A 16,049-nucleotide genomic window follows, 5' to 3' on the forward strand; every position below is an offset into this window, starting at 1 on the left:
ATCCATGTACCTCGGTCTCTGGATGAAACCATCTGCTAGAATGGTCAGGAAGTGGTCTCTGTAGTACTGCCTCTTTGTGGGGAGAGGCTTTCTGGGTGTGATCCATGTCTCCCGAATATATAGCTGCCAAAGATCTTTTCTGAGAACTCTAATATCTATTCCTCTCATTGTGTGAGAGGCGTGTGTGGGGGAGAATCGGGGTCATACTGGCAAGGGGGCGGGTCCGTGATGTCTACGCCATGGGATGTAAACCACTCTATGATTTGTGAGTACCATGCTCTCGTGTCCCCCTCCTGATGCAGTTGTATCGATGTCGCAAAAGCCCTGTGTTGAGTCTGTCTGGTGGGAGCTCTTGCATACGTTGGATGAAGCAAACTGTTTGAAATAGGGCCTTTACCAGCATTGATGGCGCAGCTAGCTCTGCTCTAATAATGTCATGTGGTTTGTTGTGGAGCAAAAGAGAAATCATAATGATCTGTGGGAGCTCTATCTGTGTCCATAGGGATGTTGATAACCCTGGTGCCCATACTGCGGAAGCATACATCATGGCAGGTGTGACTAAAATGTCAAAAAGCCACCCTTGGTGCGGGGCTCCTAGAAGTGGGCCTGGTGGCATCTGCGCTCTAAAGTGGCTAGCGCTGCATATCCTCGTGTAAGCTGGCCTCTGGCTGCCTGAGTCATGGAAAATGTTAGGTGCAACGTAAGTGTCTAAGGATTTAGCTCGGATCTAGTACTCCGCACAAACACAAGGGGCACTTTACTTCAAATGAAAGAGCTGAACTGAATTGAATGAAAGAGAGAGACACGCGAGAGAGAGAGAGAGAGAGAGAGGAGACGACACCGAATGTCAGGTTCCAAACCCTCAAAGGCTCCATGTTGCAAGAGCAAGTACTTTCTTTATTCTTGTGCTGATACAATGCTGAGATGCTGATACTAATGGGTACTGATGCTGCGTACTATTGAGATACTGAAGGGTACTGCGGGTAGAGCGGGGTTCTGTGGTACTGCAGGTACTGAAGGTACTGATGGGTACTAAAGTAGTGATGGGTACTGAGAGATACTGCGGGGTGCTGAGGTACTGAGGGATATTGCGGGTAGGGTACTGTGAGGTACTAATGGGTTCTATGTCGACGATCGCTATGGCTGAATGCCGGAAATGCTAGCGATGTCGATAGCTAGAATCTGCAACCATGACAAGGCTAGGGCTGAATGCTATCACCGAGGATGACGACGGGCTGAAATCTGCTGGCGATCAGAGGCTGCATCGCTGGCTGTTCTGAGCTGAAAACGCTGGTGCTAAAGGCTGAAAACACTGGCTGTTCTGGCTTTGCAAACGCTGAGCTTCTTCTTCTGCTGCCTCTTCTGCTTCTCCTAGCACCCAAAGGCATGCATAACTAGGTGGAAAAGGCTGGGTCGAGCAGCAGGTCGAGCAGCATCTGGCTCAAACCCACGACCTCATAAAAATGCTACAAGTCACTTATTAATTAAGTGTGCCTTTAAGAGGCAGTTCACACGCGGTAAATTGCCTATGTGCTGAAATGCGGTACTGTGCAAGAGAGGGTATGCAACTAATGACCGGCCTGGCATGCACGTCCTGCTAGAGGCTCACAAAGGTGCCAAGCTAGGTCCTAATCTAATGACTCATGCTAGACTGTAGCAGAAGCATGTCCACGTAGCGCAAGTGAAGTGCACACGTGACAGAAAATCTGCCCATGGTGCTAGTAAAAGTCACCCCCAAATATACATATAAATCGACCACCTCTACCTGTCCACCTGCTGCGGTAAGCACTGCCCTACTCCCAGAGGTATGGAAGATCATGACCTTGGTCTTGCCAAGGTTCACTGTGAGCCCTTTGTATATGCACAAATCATCCAAAGCTGACTGTATAGATTCATAAGAGGAGCGAAGATTGCAAATGCAAAATGTAATTGGAGCTTATATTCTTCAACATGTTTTGATTATATATAATGCTGCTTTAGGTGGCTCTGTAGTCCCTCCTGTGTCTCAAAAACTAGAATGATGTCATCAGCATAAAGCATAACATGGACTGGTATACCTTCCAAGTCTCATCCCGTCCTACTCATAGGATGTAATATGATATCTCATCGATGTAGAGACCAAAAAGAGTCGGGGAGAGGGGCATCCTTACTTCACACCAATGGTGCTAGCAATGGGATCCGATAGTCCACCTGGGCATCGCACTCTGCCTGTGACCTGTGCATATAGGGAATGAATGGCCCATGTCATCTCAGATGGTATCTGTAGCTCCTGAAGGCACTAAAAGAGTCTCTCTCTGGGGACAGTATCAAAGGCCTTGCGAAAATCCACAAAGCAACAGTAGAGCCTCCTCTTCAGTGCTTTCGCTCCGTCGATCAGATAGCGAAGCATGAAGATGTGGTCGATAGTCGAGAAGGTGCGTCTGAAGACCGCCTGTCCTAGTGCACGTAGCCCCAATGGCTCAACATATGTGCTAAGCTCTGCCTCAAGAACTGGCCCATATAGTTTGGCCAACGTGTGGCCAATTATGATAGTCTTGTGCTTTCGCTTCGTCGATCAGATAGCGAAGCACGAAGATGTGGTTGATAGTCAAGAAGGTTCTAAAGACCGTCTATCCTAGTGCACGTAGCCCCGATGCCTCAGCATATGTGCTAAGCTCTGCCTGAAGAACTGCCCCATATAGTTTGGCCAACGTGTGGCCAATCATAATAGTCTGTCTTGTAGTTCCCTAGATCCAAGGTGTCGCCAGATTTGTGGATAGGCACAATGGTGTGCATAGTCCACTCCTTTGGTAGTCCCTCAACCAGAGTGCTGTTGAAGAGAAGTCTATCAGGGGGGAGAGAGTGTCTGCTGCATAGATCAGGAGCTCAGTCTGTAGCCCGGTATGATCTGCTGAGCAACCATGTTGTAGACTTCGAATAGCCCTCTTCATCATACTAGAAGAAAGTCGAGGTGGTGGGTCGAGGATCAGATGGCTCTGGGATCAGTGGTTGTCCAAGTATCTAATATAGGCTCTCGGCATAGTCATGCGATATATGAGGGTCCTCCGGGGGGGGTGGGGAGTGTCTCTCTGAGAATCCTCCATGTTGTGGCACAATCTGTACTCGTGAGGAGGTGGTATAGCTCAAGCTCCTGCACCTCCTCGAAGGCCCTCCGTTTGCGGCGTGTGATGGCCTTCATGTGTAATCTTGCCATTTCACAAGATCCTGATAAATCAGCAATCCATTGTGACTAGAAAACTTGCTCCTATAACCAACATATTGTGTGCACAAGAGGTACAAACCCCCTCTCGCCATAAAGCACGGATTGTGAGATGGTTGAAATATTTCCTAGTCAGGTTAGAATTCCCCTCCTCTAGAAATCCAATACCATCTCGGAAAGTATGTGTGGGTAGAAGTAAAGTAGTAGGGTTCACGGGCTTAAGACCATCCCGCATCAAGCCAGTTCAGGTAATGTTTCCCAACATAGCCTTCCATACCAGATGTTGAACAAAAATTCTGCCATTTCACAAGATTCAGATGAATCAACAATCCTGTGTGACTAGAAAACCTGCTCCTATAACCAACATACTATCTGCACAAGAGATACAAACCCCCTCTCGCTACAAAGCACACATTGTGAGATGGTCGAAATATCTCCTTGTCACTATCATCAATCCAATTGTTCCACTTAACCCTAGTTCATTCTGCATGACTCCTATAGGGCACCTTAGCCAAGAGCACTGTACATATTTCTCTTAGCTTGTACAGCTCCCTAAGAACAGGATGACTGGAGCATCCTTAAGGCCCATCAGTTTCCATTAATACATCCCTTTTTGAGCGAGAGAGACAGAGAGCCTTCTTAGAATTTAAGACAAAAAATCCATAAAATAATTCGCAATGTTCTATGCATACTAGGATCGAAATAGCATTCAACCTTTGTAGAAGGCCTTTCTACGTTGAAAAAAACACATACTTCGCGAAGTGGCATTTATCCTTACACTCAATCCTTTCAACATGATACCAACAGTCTGCCCAAGCTTAGCTACTTATTCCTCTTAACAAGACAAGGGTTAAGCATTTACAGGAGTCTTTATCAGCCAGAAATAAAATGAGCTGTGTGGTAGAAAGTATGTAATACCGTGTAGATGGCTCGTGAGGAGCGAACGAGACCCTGCTCAGCGGTGATGGAGAACTCAAGAGGATTGGCAGAGGCACTGTCATGAGCAGATGAAGAGGCAATAGCGTAGGAGACTGCTGAGAATGTTGTGATGAGGGCAAGACGACGCGGCCTCATCCATCTCCCCGCCATTTCGACTGCATACGTTCGACTTTCTCGAAATTTTGGAAGCTAACGGTACTTTCCTATTAATTCACAGCAACAAATACATGAGCTGAAGTGAAAGGACCCATTTACAGATTAAACAAGGCCGTCACTAAGTTGCCAACGGTGGCACTGCCTGTGAGAGAGAGAGAGAGAGAGAGAGAGAGGCCTTCCACAACAAAGGCAAAAGGAGTAAAAAATACCGATGAAAGCAGTGAGATGCATGCGTAGTAGTTCACCTCCCACTTACTTTCCCTTCTTCATACCCTTTTTGGAAAATATATTGTGAAACACAAATGCCAAATTGAAGATCATAGCACCCATAAAACCTGTGAATAGCATGCTCATGAACATTTCATTCTCGGGTGAAAACATGAAGTCATTTGCCCCTAATAACTGCTTGAGTGATGCCACAAGCCTTCAGATGCAAGTGTAGGAGAAACGTCCTCCTTTTGCATACATTCAAAAAAGCCCTCCCTTTGTATAGCCTTGTAACATTCTAGAGCATCCTTGCCGCGACGTACCCAATCTATGCATACCTTAAAATGAGCACCGACAGGAGATGACATCACGAACCGAAAGCGTACAAAGGACTTCATGTGGTTTCTTAAGGGCACCGAATTTGGCATACATGCTGACTATTGTGTTTTGTTATAAGCAACAAATTTCCTCAAATATCCCACGTTTTATAGTTTGAGCATGTAAAATAGCCCCTTTGTGCAAATCCTTATTCTTGATACACGTTTTCAATGACAACGCAAATGAAAAGGTCAGTGCTTTCAAGTCATTGAGTTGTTGGCATTCTCTACCATTCTTTTCTGGTTTTATAAAAAAGCTGGTCGTCGACATTGGTAATCACCTTGCCATGAGCTCTAAAAGAGGCCAAGAATGGTCAAAAATGGCAAACAACCCCAGCATCCATTTGAAACAAGACATGACCATTGAGAATTCCGTTGAGTACCAGTACAAACAAATCGTGGAGGTACATCAACAATTTACTGATGCTCCCCATGCCGTTTCCCTGTTATTCAATTAATCCCATGTTTGCAACATCAACAAAAAAGCAGCAGAAAGACTTAAAGGATTTCTTTGCAACTGTTATGTTGATGGATGTGTGGGTGATATCAATCTGCAGATGATCAGATGCCACAAGTGCCATGGGTGCTTCCTGATGATGACCCTTATCTGTCACTCGGTGAGGGCATTGGTGAGCGAGGTCATAGGGGATGCGTAGCAATCAAGGAGCATAAAGCCATGAATCCATGCAAGGTAATTCCTTTACAGGGTGGCTGGTTACATCGTGGGGGAATCGCATGCATAGCATAGCCCAGGCAACCTTGATCTGCAAATTCATGACTCCTTGAAGTTGTCCATAGCTCCCCAAGCTCATTTCTACGTGCTTAATAGTAGCAATCCAACATCTATTTTTGTATTTTGAATTAAACAATCTTTTTCAAATTGAGTTAAATTTCTTGAAGCTACAACACTGTTTGAAGTAGGAGCAGTAGCGTATAAGCAGAACAATACTTTTAAAAAAAAACGCATTTTTGATACACACACACACACACACACACAGAGAGAGAGAGAGAGAGAGAGAGAGAGAGAGAGACGGGGATGGACATGGTGACTGCTACCTTGCCCTGCACATCCCAACTCATGCAGCTGCACGCCTCCCATACCTCCCTTTTTGAACCAACAAGAAGAGATTTTATCACGTCTTCAAGACACTCAGGTAATTAGGATGGGCTCGGGGTAGCTAGGGTTCGAGTCTCTGAATGCTCGCCATGGCCGAAGAAGAAAAGCTTACACAGACATGTCTCCACATGCCCACCTATTGTTGCTGCTGCGGAGACCACATCCATAGCAGATGCGGCGGTCACACCTTCCGTTGTCAAAGTTCAAACAGCTACGTGAGCAGACTGGCACTGGTATGATGAATTGCAAGCGCGCTCTTGAAACAAATGATGGGGATTTCGATGAGGCAAGAGAGTTCCTAATTCGCAAGAAAGGACTTGCAGGCAGCGCATAGAAGAACGCCACCCATATCACTGCAGAGGCCGCATTGGCAGCTACATTTATGATAATAGAATTGGTGTTCTCATTAAGGTAAATTGCAAAGCTGACTTTGTCACACGCGGGGAAATCTTTCAGCAGCTTGTAGATGACCTTGCTATGCAGCTGGTCGCATGCCAGCAAGTGCGATTTGTGTCTGTAGAGGACATCCCTCAAGAGTTCATCAACAAAGAAATGGAAATTGAGATGCAGAAGGAAGATTTGCTGAAGAAACTTGAGGCCATCAGGTCTAAGATTGTTGATGGGCGAGCTTGCGTTGCTTGAGGAGGCCTACATCAAGGACCTCATAAAGCAAACGGTGGCCACCATTAGAGAGAACATCAAGGTTCTGAGATTCGAGCGCTTCGTTCTTGGGGAGGGTCTTGAGAAGAGGAGCCATGACTTTGCAGACCAACAAGTCGAGCTGATTAGGTCCTTCTGAACATTTTAAGAGTTCATCCTTTTGTATACTAAAAGTGTAATATCTCAGACCGAGGCCGGGAATAGTAGGGTAGTCGGAGCTCATATTGTATGGAAGCTTTATAACATATGGTTGTGCACTTGTGCTGCCCCTTTACAATTGCGCTGGTAGCGGTATCCTTGTTTGTGTCACAGATTTGTTGAAGTAGTTTTATCAGTGAATCGATCTGCCTTCTAGAGAGAGAGAGAGAGAGAGAGGGAGGATGAATGAGTACCTGCAAACAGCGTACACTGTCTACGTCAAACAAGACCTACAAAAAAAAAAAAAAATTAACGATTAGAAACAAACCACACAGAGAAGAAAACACAACACACGAGAGAGAGAGAGAGAGAGAGAGAGAGAGAGAGAGACCTCCATGTAGGGCCTTTTGCGCTGCTGCTGTTGCCAAAGTGCCAGCTTGCTTGCTCCCTTCTTGCTCTCGTCTTTGCGCTAGCAAAGGTTTTTTCAAGCAACACTATTTTTATTACGGAGCATCGGAGGATCATAATTTGAAAAAAAAGACTTAAAAAAGCCTAAAAAAGAGCCTTAAAAATGTGTACATCATTTTGATAGGCTCCACCCCTATATCACTACCTGCAAGCAGGCAGTGCCAACAAGTAAGGCACGCTTCACCGAGGCCTCCCATACGTTAGGATTTTTGGTATGGAGTGATCTAACCATTAGCAATAATAACCACCAATTTGGCCAGCTGTCGAAGACTGGCCTCTCTCTCTCTCTCTCTCTCTCTCTCTCTCTCTCTCTCTCTCTCCTCACAGTGCCCCCTTTGACGTCGGACTGCAAGCCTCCCATACATTAGGATTCTTGTTATGGAGTGATCTAAGGCTAGGTTCACAATGAGCGGCGGCACTGCTCGCACGTTCACTGGCAGCGAATCAGCCCGTGGCACGTCAGCGGGCGTGTTCATAGTGGGTAGCGGCAGTGCTGCATAATCCCTGCCAATGCATGGAACAAACCCGGGACTTGTCTTCCGACACACCCCCCCCCCCCCCCCCCCCAAAGCTCTTCCACCCTCCATGTGCTAGCTCCCCAACGTTCCTTTCCCAAGCTCCTTTTCCAAAATAAACAAACCTTCCCCATATCCCCCCCCCCCCTCTTTATCCCTTATAAAATGGGTCATTACCTTCTATTGTGAGCCCTGTCACGTCAACACAGAGATCAAGGCCATGCTCTTTTACATTTGAGGGGCTCTTCAAGCATAGTGGGTTATCTCAAATTTTAAGCTTATTTGACATGCTCTATTTTCATATTAAGCTTGTTTGATATGCTCTATGGTGTACCAACATTCTTGTAGGGTTGAAGCGTCAAGCGGCCAACGGCGGTGAAAATCGACACATCAAGGTCGCATTGACTTATGCGATTCACACTTTTATGCATTGATTGAAAATTTTTGTTCACATCTTTAACAATATATTTTTTTTGCGGTGTAGGTACCATGGTCTCCAACCCAAATCAATTTTTCGACTCCCGACGGGAAGATGACGACCCTATTCTCTCCCAACCTCCTTTCTCTCAATCTACTTTCTATCCATACCCCCACCCTTCTTTCCACATGCCACCTCATGGCTACCAGGCCATGTTGAACTCTCCCTCCATCTCGCCTAATTCGCTACCAAGCCATGTTGAACTCTCCCTCCATCTCTCCTAATTTACCCTTCATGCTTAGACCCCTGAATTATGGTTCTCAAATTTCACCACCTCATCCCTCTCCTTCTCTAAATGCTCATAGCCCACATTCTCCTATGGCTACACACCCTTCTCGTCTCTCACCCCCTTTGAGTGCCACTAGTCATAACTCCAATATGGATGCCGCCCCTGATCATGTGGCATCCACTCCATCACCCAACCCTACCCCCCATGCGAGCTTCTCAACCCAAGGCAAGCCGTGCCAAATCATTGAAGAGAAAAGAAGCCACCAATGAGGAGGTTGTGCTACAAAACCAAACCGTAACAAAGAAGCCCAAAGCCTCGAAGAAGAAGAGCACCATCGACTTGGGAGATGATGACGACGGCGAAAACAAGAAAAGCAAGTGAAAATATTGGTGGCTGGACCAACTCATTCATATCCGGGGGGCATGAATGAGGAGTTCAATAATCCCCGGAAGCAAGGGATTAATTTGTGGACAAAGGTGGCTACTAAAATAGCCCCCACTTACCCTGACTTTGATAAAGATAGTGAAAGTTGTCGCAAAAAGTGGCAAGCAATATTGCAATAATACCATTATGACAAAACCCACAACTCAATTTCTGGTAATGATAGGAGGCATATATGCAAATGGTTCGACATAGTGGATGACTACTACCACGCCAGAGCCACTGCTACTCCTGGTAGCCACACTTCTTCATCAACAATGGAGGATGTTACGAAGTGTATGAAATTGTCTCAAGGTTTTAAAGTATGATAAAAATGACGTATATTAAAGTGGACCATGTACTAAATATCTTGCCCCTTGTCAACGATTGCAGGATACAATGGCCATATCCAAGGAAATGGCTCTCTATTGTGCATGGTTGCGTTCTTTATCCATTTATGAATTGGTAAAGGAGCCCAACTTTCACAATGATGCATCCATAGTGCAAACTTGGTTGCGTGTTTGCGAGTGCATGGAGCGGTCCGTAAGCCTCAAGAAGATCACCAACCGAAGGAGGGATCTTGAACGACAGCGAGCGTGGGCATATCCATGTCCAAAGGCTTTGTTCGATGCTATCTCCTAAGTGCTTACAATGCTAGCATGTTCAAGCGGCGTCTAAGGGTCAGCAAAGAAACCTTCAATTACCTTTGTGGGAAGCTTGCACCCTTCATGTAGAAGAAATCCACAAACTTTCGCAAGGCTGTGCCAATAGAAGATAGAGTAGCCATCGCTCTTAGCATACTAGCTACTGGAGATGGACTCTTGGGCCTTGGTGACATTTATGGATGTGCAAAGAGTACATCTGGTGGAATTGTACTTGATTTTTGCAAGGCAATTGTGAAATATGGCCTTAGGGATATGTACATCAAATGGCCTTCAAGCTCTGGACTTGCAACATTGGTGCGCAAGTTTGAGGCTACAAGGTGAATCCCCTTTGTTGTTGGTGCGATAGATGGTTCCCACATTCCCATCATTGCACCAAGGGACAACCATGTCGACTACTTCAATCGAAAAGGTTTCCACTCTATTCTGTTGCAACTAACCGTATCTGCTAATTGTTCAATATGGAATTTTGATGTTGGATGGGCAGGATCAGTGCATGACTCCTTGAATTTCACTAGAAGTGAGCTAGGACAAAGATGTGCAAAAGGGGAGCTAGGCAACTATTGTCTAGTTGGTGATTGCGCTTATCCAGCCTGGTCATATATGCTAGTGCCTTTTAAAGGGTGCAAAGAAGGGATGTCACGCCTCAAGTACTACTGGAATTTCATTCAATCCAGTACAAGGATGCCAGTTGAGAGAGCTTTTGGAATGTTGAAGGCCAGGTTTAGACTTTTGTTAAGAAGATGTGACATGAATCTACGCTATGTGCCAAATCTTGTAGAAACTTGTCTTGTGCTTCACAACATTTGTATTTTCCATGGAGAATCTTTTGATATGGAGTGGGTGCGGGAGGCAGAAGAAGAATTGGTGGGGTCATGGTGGGCGTGCGGCAGAGGATTGAAGAGCAGGTGCTACATCCATGATGGAGCTTCTGGCAACACGGGAAGTCGGAATAGAGGAAGCTATGGAGTGTGCTCAAGGCAGCGATGAGGGAGGTTCCAATGACCTTGTAGCAGGTTCCGAGAGACAGTATTGCAAAGGCAATGTACCAAGAGCAGGTACGGATGAATGTCCAAGAAATTTTTGGAAATGAGGCTTTAGAGGAACTAGATTCATCATCATCTTCAAGTTAGAGCTTTTGTAACAAATGCATTCAATTTAATAATTTTTATGCTAAGTTTTGTACTATGGTTTATTGATGCAAATGCTAAATGCTTCTTCCTTTCACTCTTTGTTCCGCTGCCGCCCAATGTTCACACAAGACGGCGGAAGAAAATCAAGTGACTTTTTCTTCCACCTCTATGTGAACAAATGGGTGGCGGAAGTGTGCATTATGTAACTCTACCACCTGGAAAAGAACTTTTGGAGTGTTTCTTCCGCCTCCTCAATGTGAACCCAACCTAACAAGTAGCAATAATAACCACTAGTTGGTCGACAAAGGCTGCCTCTCTCTCTCTCTCTCTCTCTCTCTCTCTCTCTCTCTCTCTCTCTCTCTCTCTCTCTCTCTCTCTCTCTCTCTCTCTCTCTCTCTCTCTCTCACACACACACACACACACACACACACACACACACACACAACGCCCCTTGTGACGTCGGATTGCAGGCCACACTGTGGCCAGAGGATTCTACTGCCACCACGTGGTCTGGGGGGGGGACCGAAAGCCATCCCCGCTTTATTAATAGTATAGATAAATTTTTTTGGATGTAAAATTAAAAATATCTCTTGTGATCCAAATTCATTGTTGATTGTGTGATGTATCAGTGTATTTTTGAAACCCACTCTCTCAACATAAGTTTTTGCAAGGTACCATAAGTGACACGGTTAAGCATCTAGATATTTCTTTTGTTTGGAACAATGATGCAAGCTATGGTAGGGAATTTTAAATGTTTTCCTCTTTAGGCTAGAGTACTAATTAGTGTTTGGCGTTTTTGTCTTCATAAAGTTTAAGAACATGAACATCTCTCTCAATGGGAGTTGGAAAGGCGTGCAACAAGTTTGGTTCTTTAGGCAAATGCGTTTCGGTTAAACCTACATCGCAAAATCTTTTTCTCTCTTCGACACCTCCAAAGCAGTTTGACAAGCAGCCACATTTACAGCAGCAAGAGGACCAGTAGAGGTGGTCACCTCCTACATCTACCCTGGGAGTCACATTCACTAGCAGACACGGGCCCTTCTCCATGGCACATGCCGCCGTTGACAAACTCACCAGAGGATATGCAGCACTGCCCATGCTAGAGCGGAGATGCCATTAGGCACACTTTCAAGTACCCCACACGAAGGGGTGGCTATTCAACACATTAGTCACTCCAGTCCTGATGTATGCGGTAGCAATGTGGGCACCCAGATTGACAGATAGCTAGTGGGCATGGATTGAGAGACCACAAATCTATATGATTTCTCACTTGTTTCAAGGCAAGCACATAGTACCACTCGACATCATTAGGGAAGATCTTGCCACCCCCCCCCCCCCCCCCCCCCCCCCCCCCCCAATGGTAGTGGAGGCACTCTTCCAGATGGTATGCTTCATCCAGAGGGTGAGAGAGTTCCCAATCGACAGACTCACACAACGAGCATTTGAGTCAGCTATATGAATATCAAAGGGTGGATACAACAGAGCATGGTACATGCAATTAGAGCAAGGTTCAGAGCACACGGCCTTGACCTGGAGAGTTTTCCACCTTTCCAGTACAACCTCAACTCCCCCCAGCTTCATCTCTCCCGTAGTGAGAGAAACATAGAGAAACTTGGATCACATCTGCCCTCCGATGAAAGATGTCACACTGTAGAGACCATTTCTTACCATACTGGAGGACGGGTTCATACAGCGACCATGCTATATGGAGATCTACATGCCACACGCTCACGAGTGGTGAGATTGGTCAGCTCAGAGTTGTTAGAGTGCTAAGTACGGAAGCCATGTGCGGTGAGTGCGGAGTGCAAGTGAGGAGAAGAGTAGAAGACACACTATGTGGGTTGAGCAACTTCCAAGAATGTGGTGAAGAGCTCCTTATTCTTGTGTACATGAAGAATAAGGAATGTGTATGATGGGCGTTCGAACACCGGAGTCCGGCCCTGGGCAAAGGCCCAATGCCTTTACCCCAACAATCTCCCACTTAAAGGCGGTGCACTGATAAGTGAGTGCTACTAGCTAAACTACTAGTATGTACAAAGCATGCATACTCACGCTAGAGCCTGCATGTAAATCCCGTAGAAAACTCTATATGGTCTGCAAAACTCCAATATGCATCATGCTGGTGTCAGTCATCGCAGGACTGACAATCCCTCCTGCAAATGCTCCAATTGCAGATGCTAGGTCGGGCCTCGACACTAGTAGGTAGTACGTGAAATGCCCAAATGCTGACAAAATCTGCACAAATATGCCTGTCCTAGCCTCCCTATGCTATCTACATGTACTACATCATCGAGACTACCCATCGCGTATGGATGTGTCAACGTCGACACTGGGATAGCTACGTCCCTCTTACCTATAGGCGGAACCATGTGTCCTGCACCAACTCATCAACCTCTAGCATGAGCATATCAAAGAACTCTATATTCGTCATCTCTACATGTGTCTCTAGGGAGCAAACCCGCTCTATCTCTGCTTGCATAGACCCTGACAACACCTATTGTGTCTCACTAGAGCACTACCACTCTACCTCTGTCTCTACAGAGTCTACTGGCACGTCCTGCACAGCTAAATGCTCTGTCTTGAGCATAGTGGAGCTCACCTGCAAAAGAGACATGTCTCGTCTCTGGCTCAAAGCATGCCAACAACAAAACCGAGACTATGTCGTCTCGAACCTCAGATACATGCATAGGATATACCAAGCCATTGTGGGTTCCTCTGGCAATCACTAATGATCCACAATGCATCTAGAAAGAGTGCTCTCTATGCAATGTCTGACACCCATAATCTACTAACTGTCTCACTGAGATCAAGACATGTCTCAATCGAGGAACTTAGCGCACATGTCGTAGTGTATATGATGCACCACTGGGCAATGACAAGTAGACATCTCCTACACCTGCAATGTCAAACGTCAAACCATCGGCCAAGTGTAGACAACCAAAGCTCCCACTAGAGAACGTGCTAAACCACTCACGATGCAGTGTGACATGGAAAACTGCATCCTCATCTAGTAACCAACGGGGAGAAGTGTCACCTCTCAAAGACATGTAATGAGGAGGAACGTTAAAGGCAAATGTGACATCATCGTCATTGGCATATGAAGCCACTGCTCTAGCATGTGTCAAAACCTCATGTGTATCATGCATAGATCTCCATTGATGTCTCATACATCTGAAACAACAGCATCTAATGTGCCCTATGTGGCCACAATGCCAACAATGCATATATCAAAAACTACGAGACCGCTATCTCTCACGAGTCATCACCGTAGACTCTAACCTCTCACACATGTCTGTTAAGTGGATGCCAAGAAATCAAACTATGGTGAGAAATCCAAGGAGAAATCTGGCAGAGTCTCTAAATTGAGTAAAGAACTCCAGCAAAAGCTCAATCATAGACCATGCCAAAATGGCAACAAAGTGAGAGATAACTCGACCACTACACAACCATGGAAATCATGATCAAACGCATCAAAATCGATGCTCACATATGCATAAAATCAGCTCCATAATCTGTTATATTTGCAAGCATACAATATGGGACAAACAACTCAACCGAGTGTAAAGCGCATAACCATATATACAAGTAGTGAGTAAACTAGCTCAAAACGCATCCCACAAGAGAAACTGCCTCCAAAAATCTGTGAAACGTGTAACTGGAAAAGTTTGTAGCCACATCAACATATGCAACTCTCACTCATGCGAGAGTGTGTAGAAGGTTGACAAAACCTATCAAAAGTGGGAGTCAAACTCGACCACTAAACCATCAGAGAGTAAAACTACAGATACACTTAGAACATGGCAAGAATGTGGGAAAAATCTGGCAGAGTTTTTCCTCAAAACTGAGTGAAAACTCAAATATTTCAGCCATAAACAATCGACAACACAAACAATGCGTAAAATGCATCAATGAAGCCGTTTGGGTAATGTGCAAAACAGAGACTCGGTCTCTCATCCACAAATGTCATACACCAAGTCAAAAGTGACTAAACGTTCTCCAACCATGACGGAGAGAAGCAAAAAAAACTTGTGGACTGTAATCAAAAAGCGCATAAACCTTTTTGAGACCAATCCCTCTCAATCACAAATCCACACATGGCATACATGTACCATAAGCATGGCAACCGAACTTGCTCCTGCACGAGTAGCTCTATGGACAACTCCACCTGTCCGAAACACTTGTATGCCTATAAACCTGGTATTTGTGAGCTATACCTAGCTCAAGCTGTATCCGCAAATGCATACGTAGCATAAATTGCACAAAATGGTGCTAAAACCACTCTCAAGAACGTCCCACACAATCAGACAATGCATACAAAATTCCATCCAAATGTGTAACAATCCGAAAGTCGCATCCCAAAGAATCATTTGTATACACAAAATCAAGGTGAATTCCCTCTCAAATAGCACCGCTGTGTGCCATACATAGCCATAGATGCAAACCGCACAATGCTATGCAACGTAGGAATCAAATTGCCAAGCTTCGATATGTCAAGGTTGTTTTTTTGCAGGCTGCTGCAAAAAATTCAATGCTTAAAATTTATTTATTTTGATATGACCAACACGTCAGGATTGTGCCAAAACCCTTTGGATAGACTCTTGGATCACATATATCTGAGTCCGAGTGTAAGAGATATACCAAAAAACATCATTTCTCGATCTAAAAACGCAGCACAAACTTACTGGTGTTGCACCTACTATAATTTTGATCAGAATTTCAGGAAATTGACATCACCATTGTGTCCAAAATGTGCCAAAACCCCAACCTTAACTCCTAGATCATATCTATTCGACTCCATATGACGAAGACATGCAAAAAACATTGTTTCAGGAGCCGAAAACAGCTAAAACGAGCTGTAGCACTTTCTACTCCTGCTTCTTCTCTGCAAAATTTAGCAATGGCTTGCTACACAAGCTCTATACAATCTAAACATACATGCCTAAGCTCAGATTTGCAATATGGGCTTCTCTTGCATTGGAATCTGTGTGCACACAATGCCAACATAGAAGCTTCCATGTACACGAGCAAAATCGCTCGCAAACCTGTGATGTGAACACGTTGCCAAGATTCTCCCTTCTCTTGAATCTATTGCCAATATGCTTGTCATTGAAAATCCATCGACTTGATCACCGCAATACACCCACGCAAAACCAAAGCTCTGATACCACTTGTGAGAGCGCTAGGTACGAAAGCGATGCGCGGTGCGTGCAGAGTGCAAGGGAGGAGAAGAGTAGAAGACACATTGTGTAGGTGGAGCAACCTCCAAGAATATAGTGAGGAGCTCCTTATTCTTTGTGTATATGAAGAATAAGGAATGTGTATGTACATACAGTGGGAAGCCAAACACCAGA

The 16,049-nt window shown here is 45.2% G+C and overlaps 2 protein-coding genes and 1 pseudogene across 8 annotated transcripts in view; 2 read left to right on the plus strand and 1 right to left on the minus strand.

Annotated features, from left to right (window-relative positions):
- Positions 1-4,569, minus strand: part of LOC147437703 (Protein kinase superfamily protein) — a 125,968-nt gene extending 121,399 nt beyond the window's left edge. For 3 of the 7 annotated variants that reach the window (XM_086487203.1, XM_086487200.1, XM_086487199.1), the window contains exon 1: positions 4,118-4,478. In XM_086487203.1, the coding sequence (XP_086343329.1) occupies positions 4,118-4,288 (171 nt within the window). In that variant the 5' untranslated portion in view covers positions 4,289-4,478. Of the gene's footprint in view, positions 1-4,117; positions 4,479-4,503 lie in introns of those variants that run through there. The other 4 variants (XM_086487202.1, XM_086487197.1, XM_086487201.1 and 1 more) reach the window with 2 other exon arrangements.
- The window catches only part of LOC147437706 (uncharacterized), a 154,128-nt gene that overhangs the window by 21,993 nt on the left and 116,086 nt on the right, over positions 1-16,049 (plus strand). The gene's annotated exons all lie outside the window — the stretch shown is intronic.
- On the plus strand, positions 5,935-6,932 carry LOC147437707 (polyprotein of EF-Ts, chloroplastic pseudogene; annotated as a pseudogene).

Source organism: Adiantum capillus-veneris, chromosome 17, assembly GCF_014529385.1.
Source record: "Adiantum capillus-veneris isolate H3 chromosome 17, ASM1452938v2, whole genome shotgun sequence".
Classification (NCBI taxonomy): Eukaryota; Viridiplantae; Streptophyta; class Polypodiopsida; order Polypodiales; family Pteridaceae; genus Adiantum; species Adiantum capillus-veneris.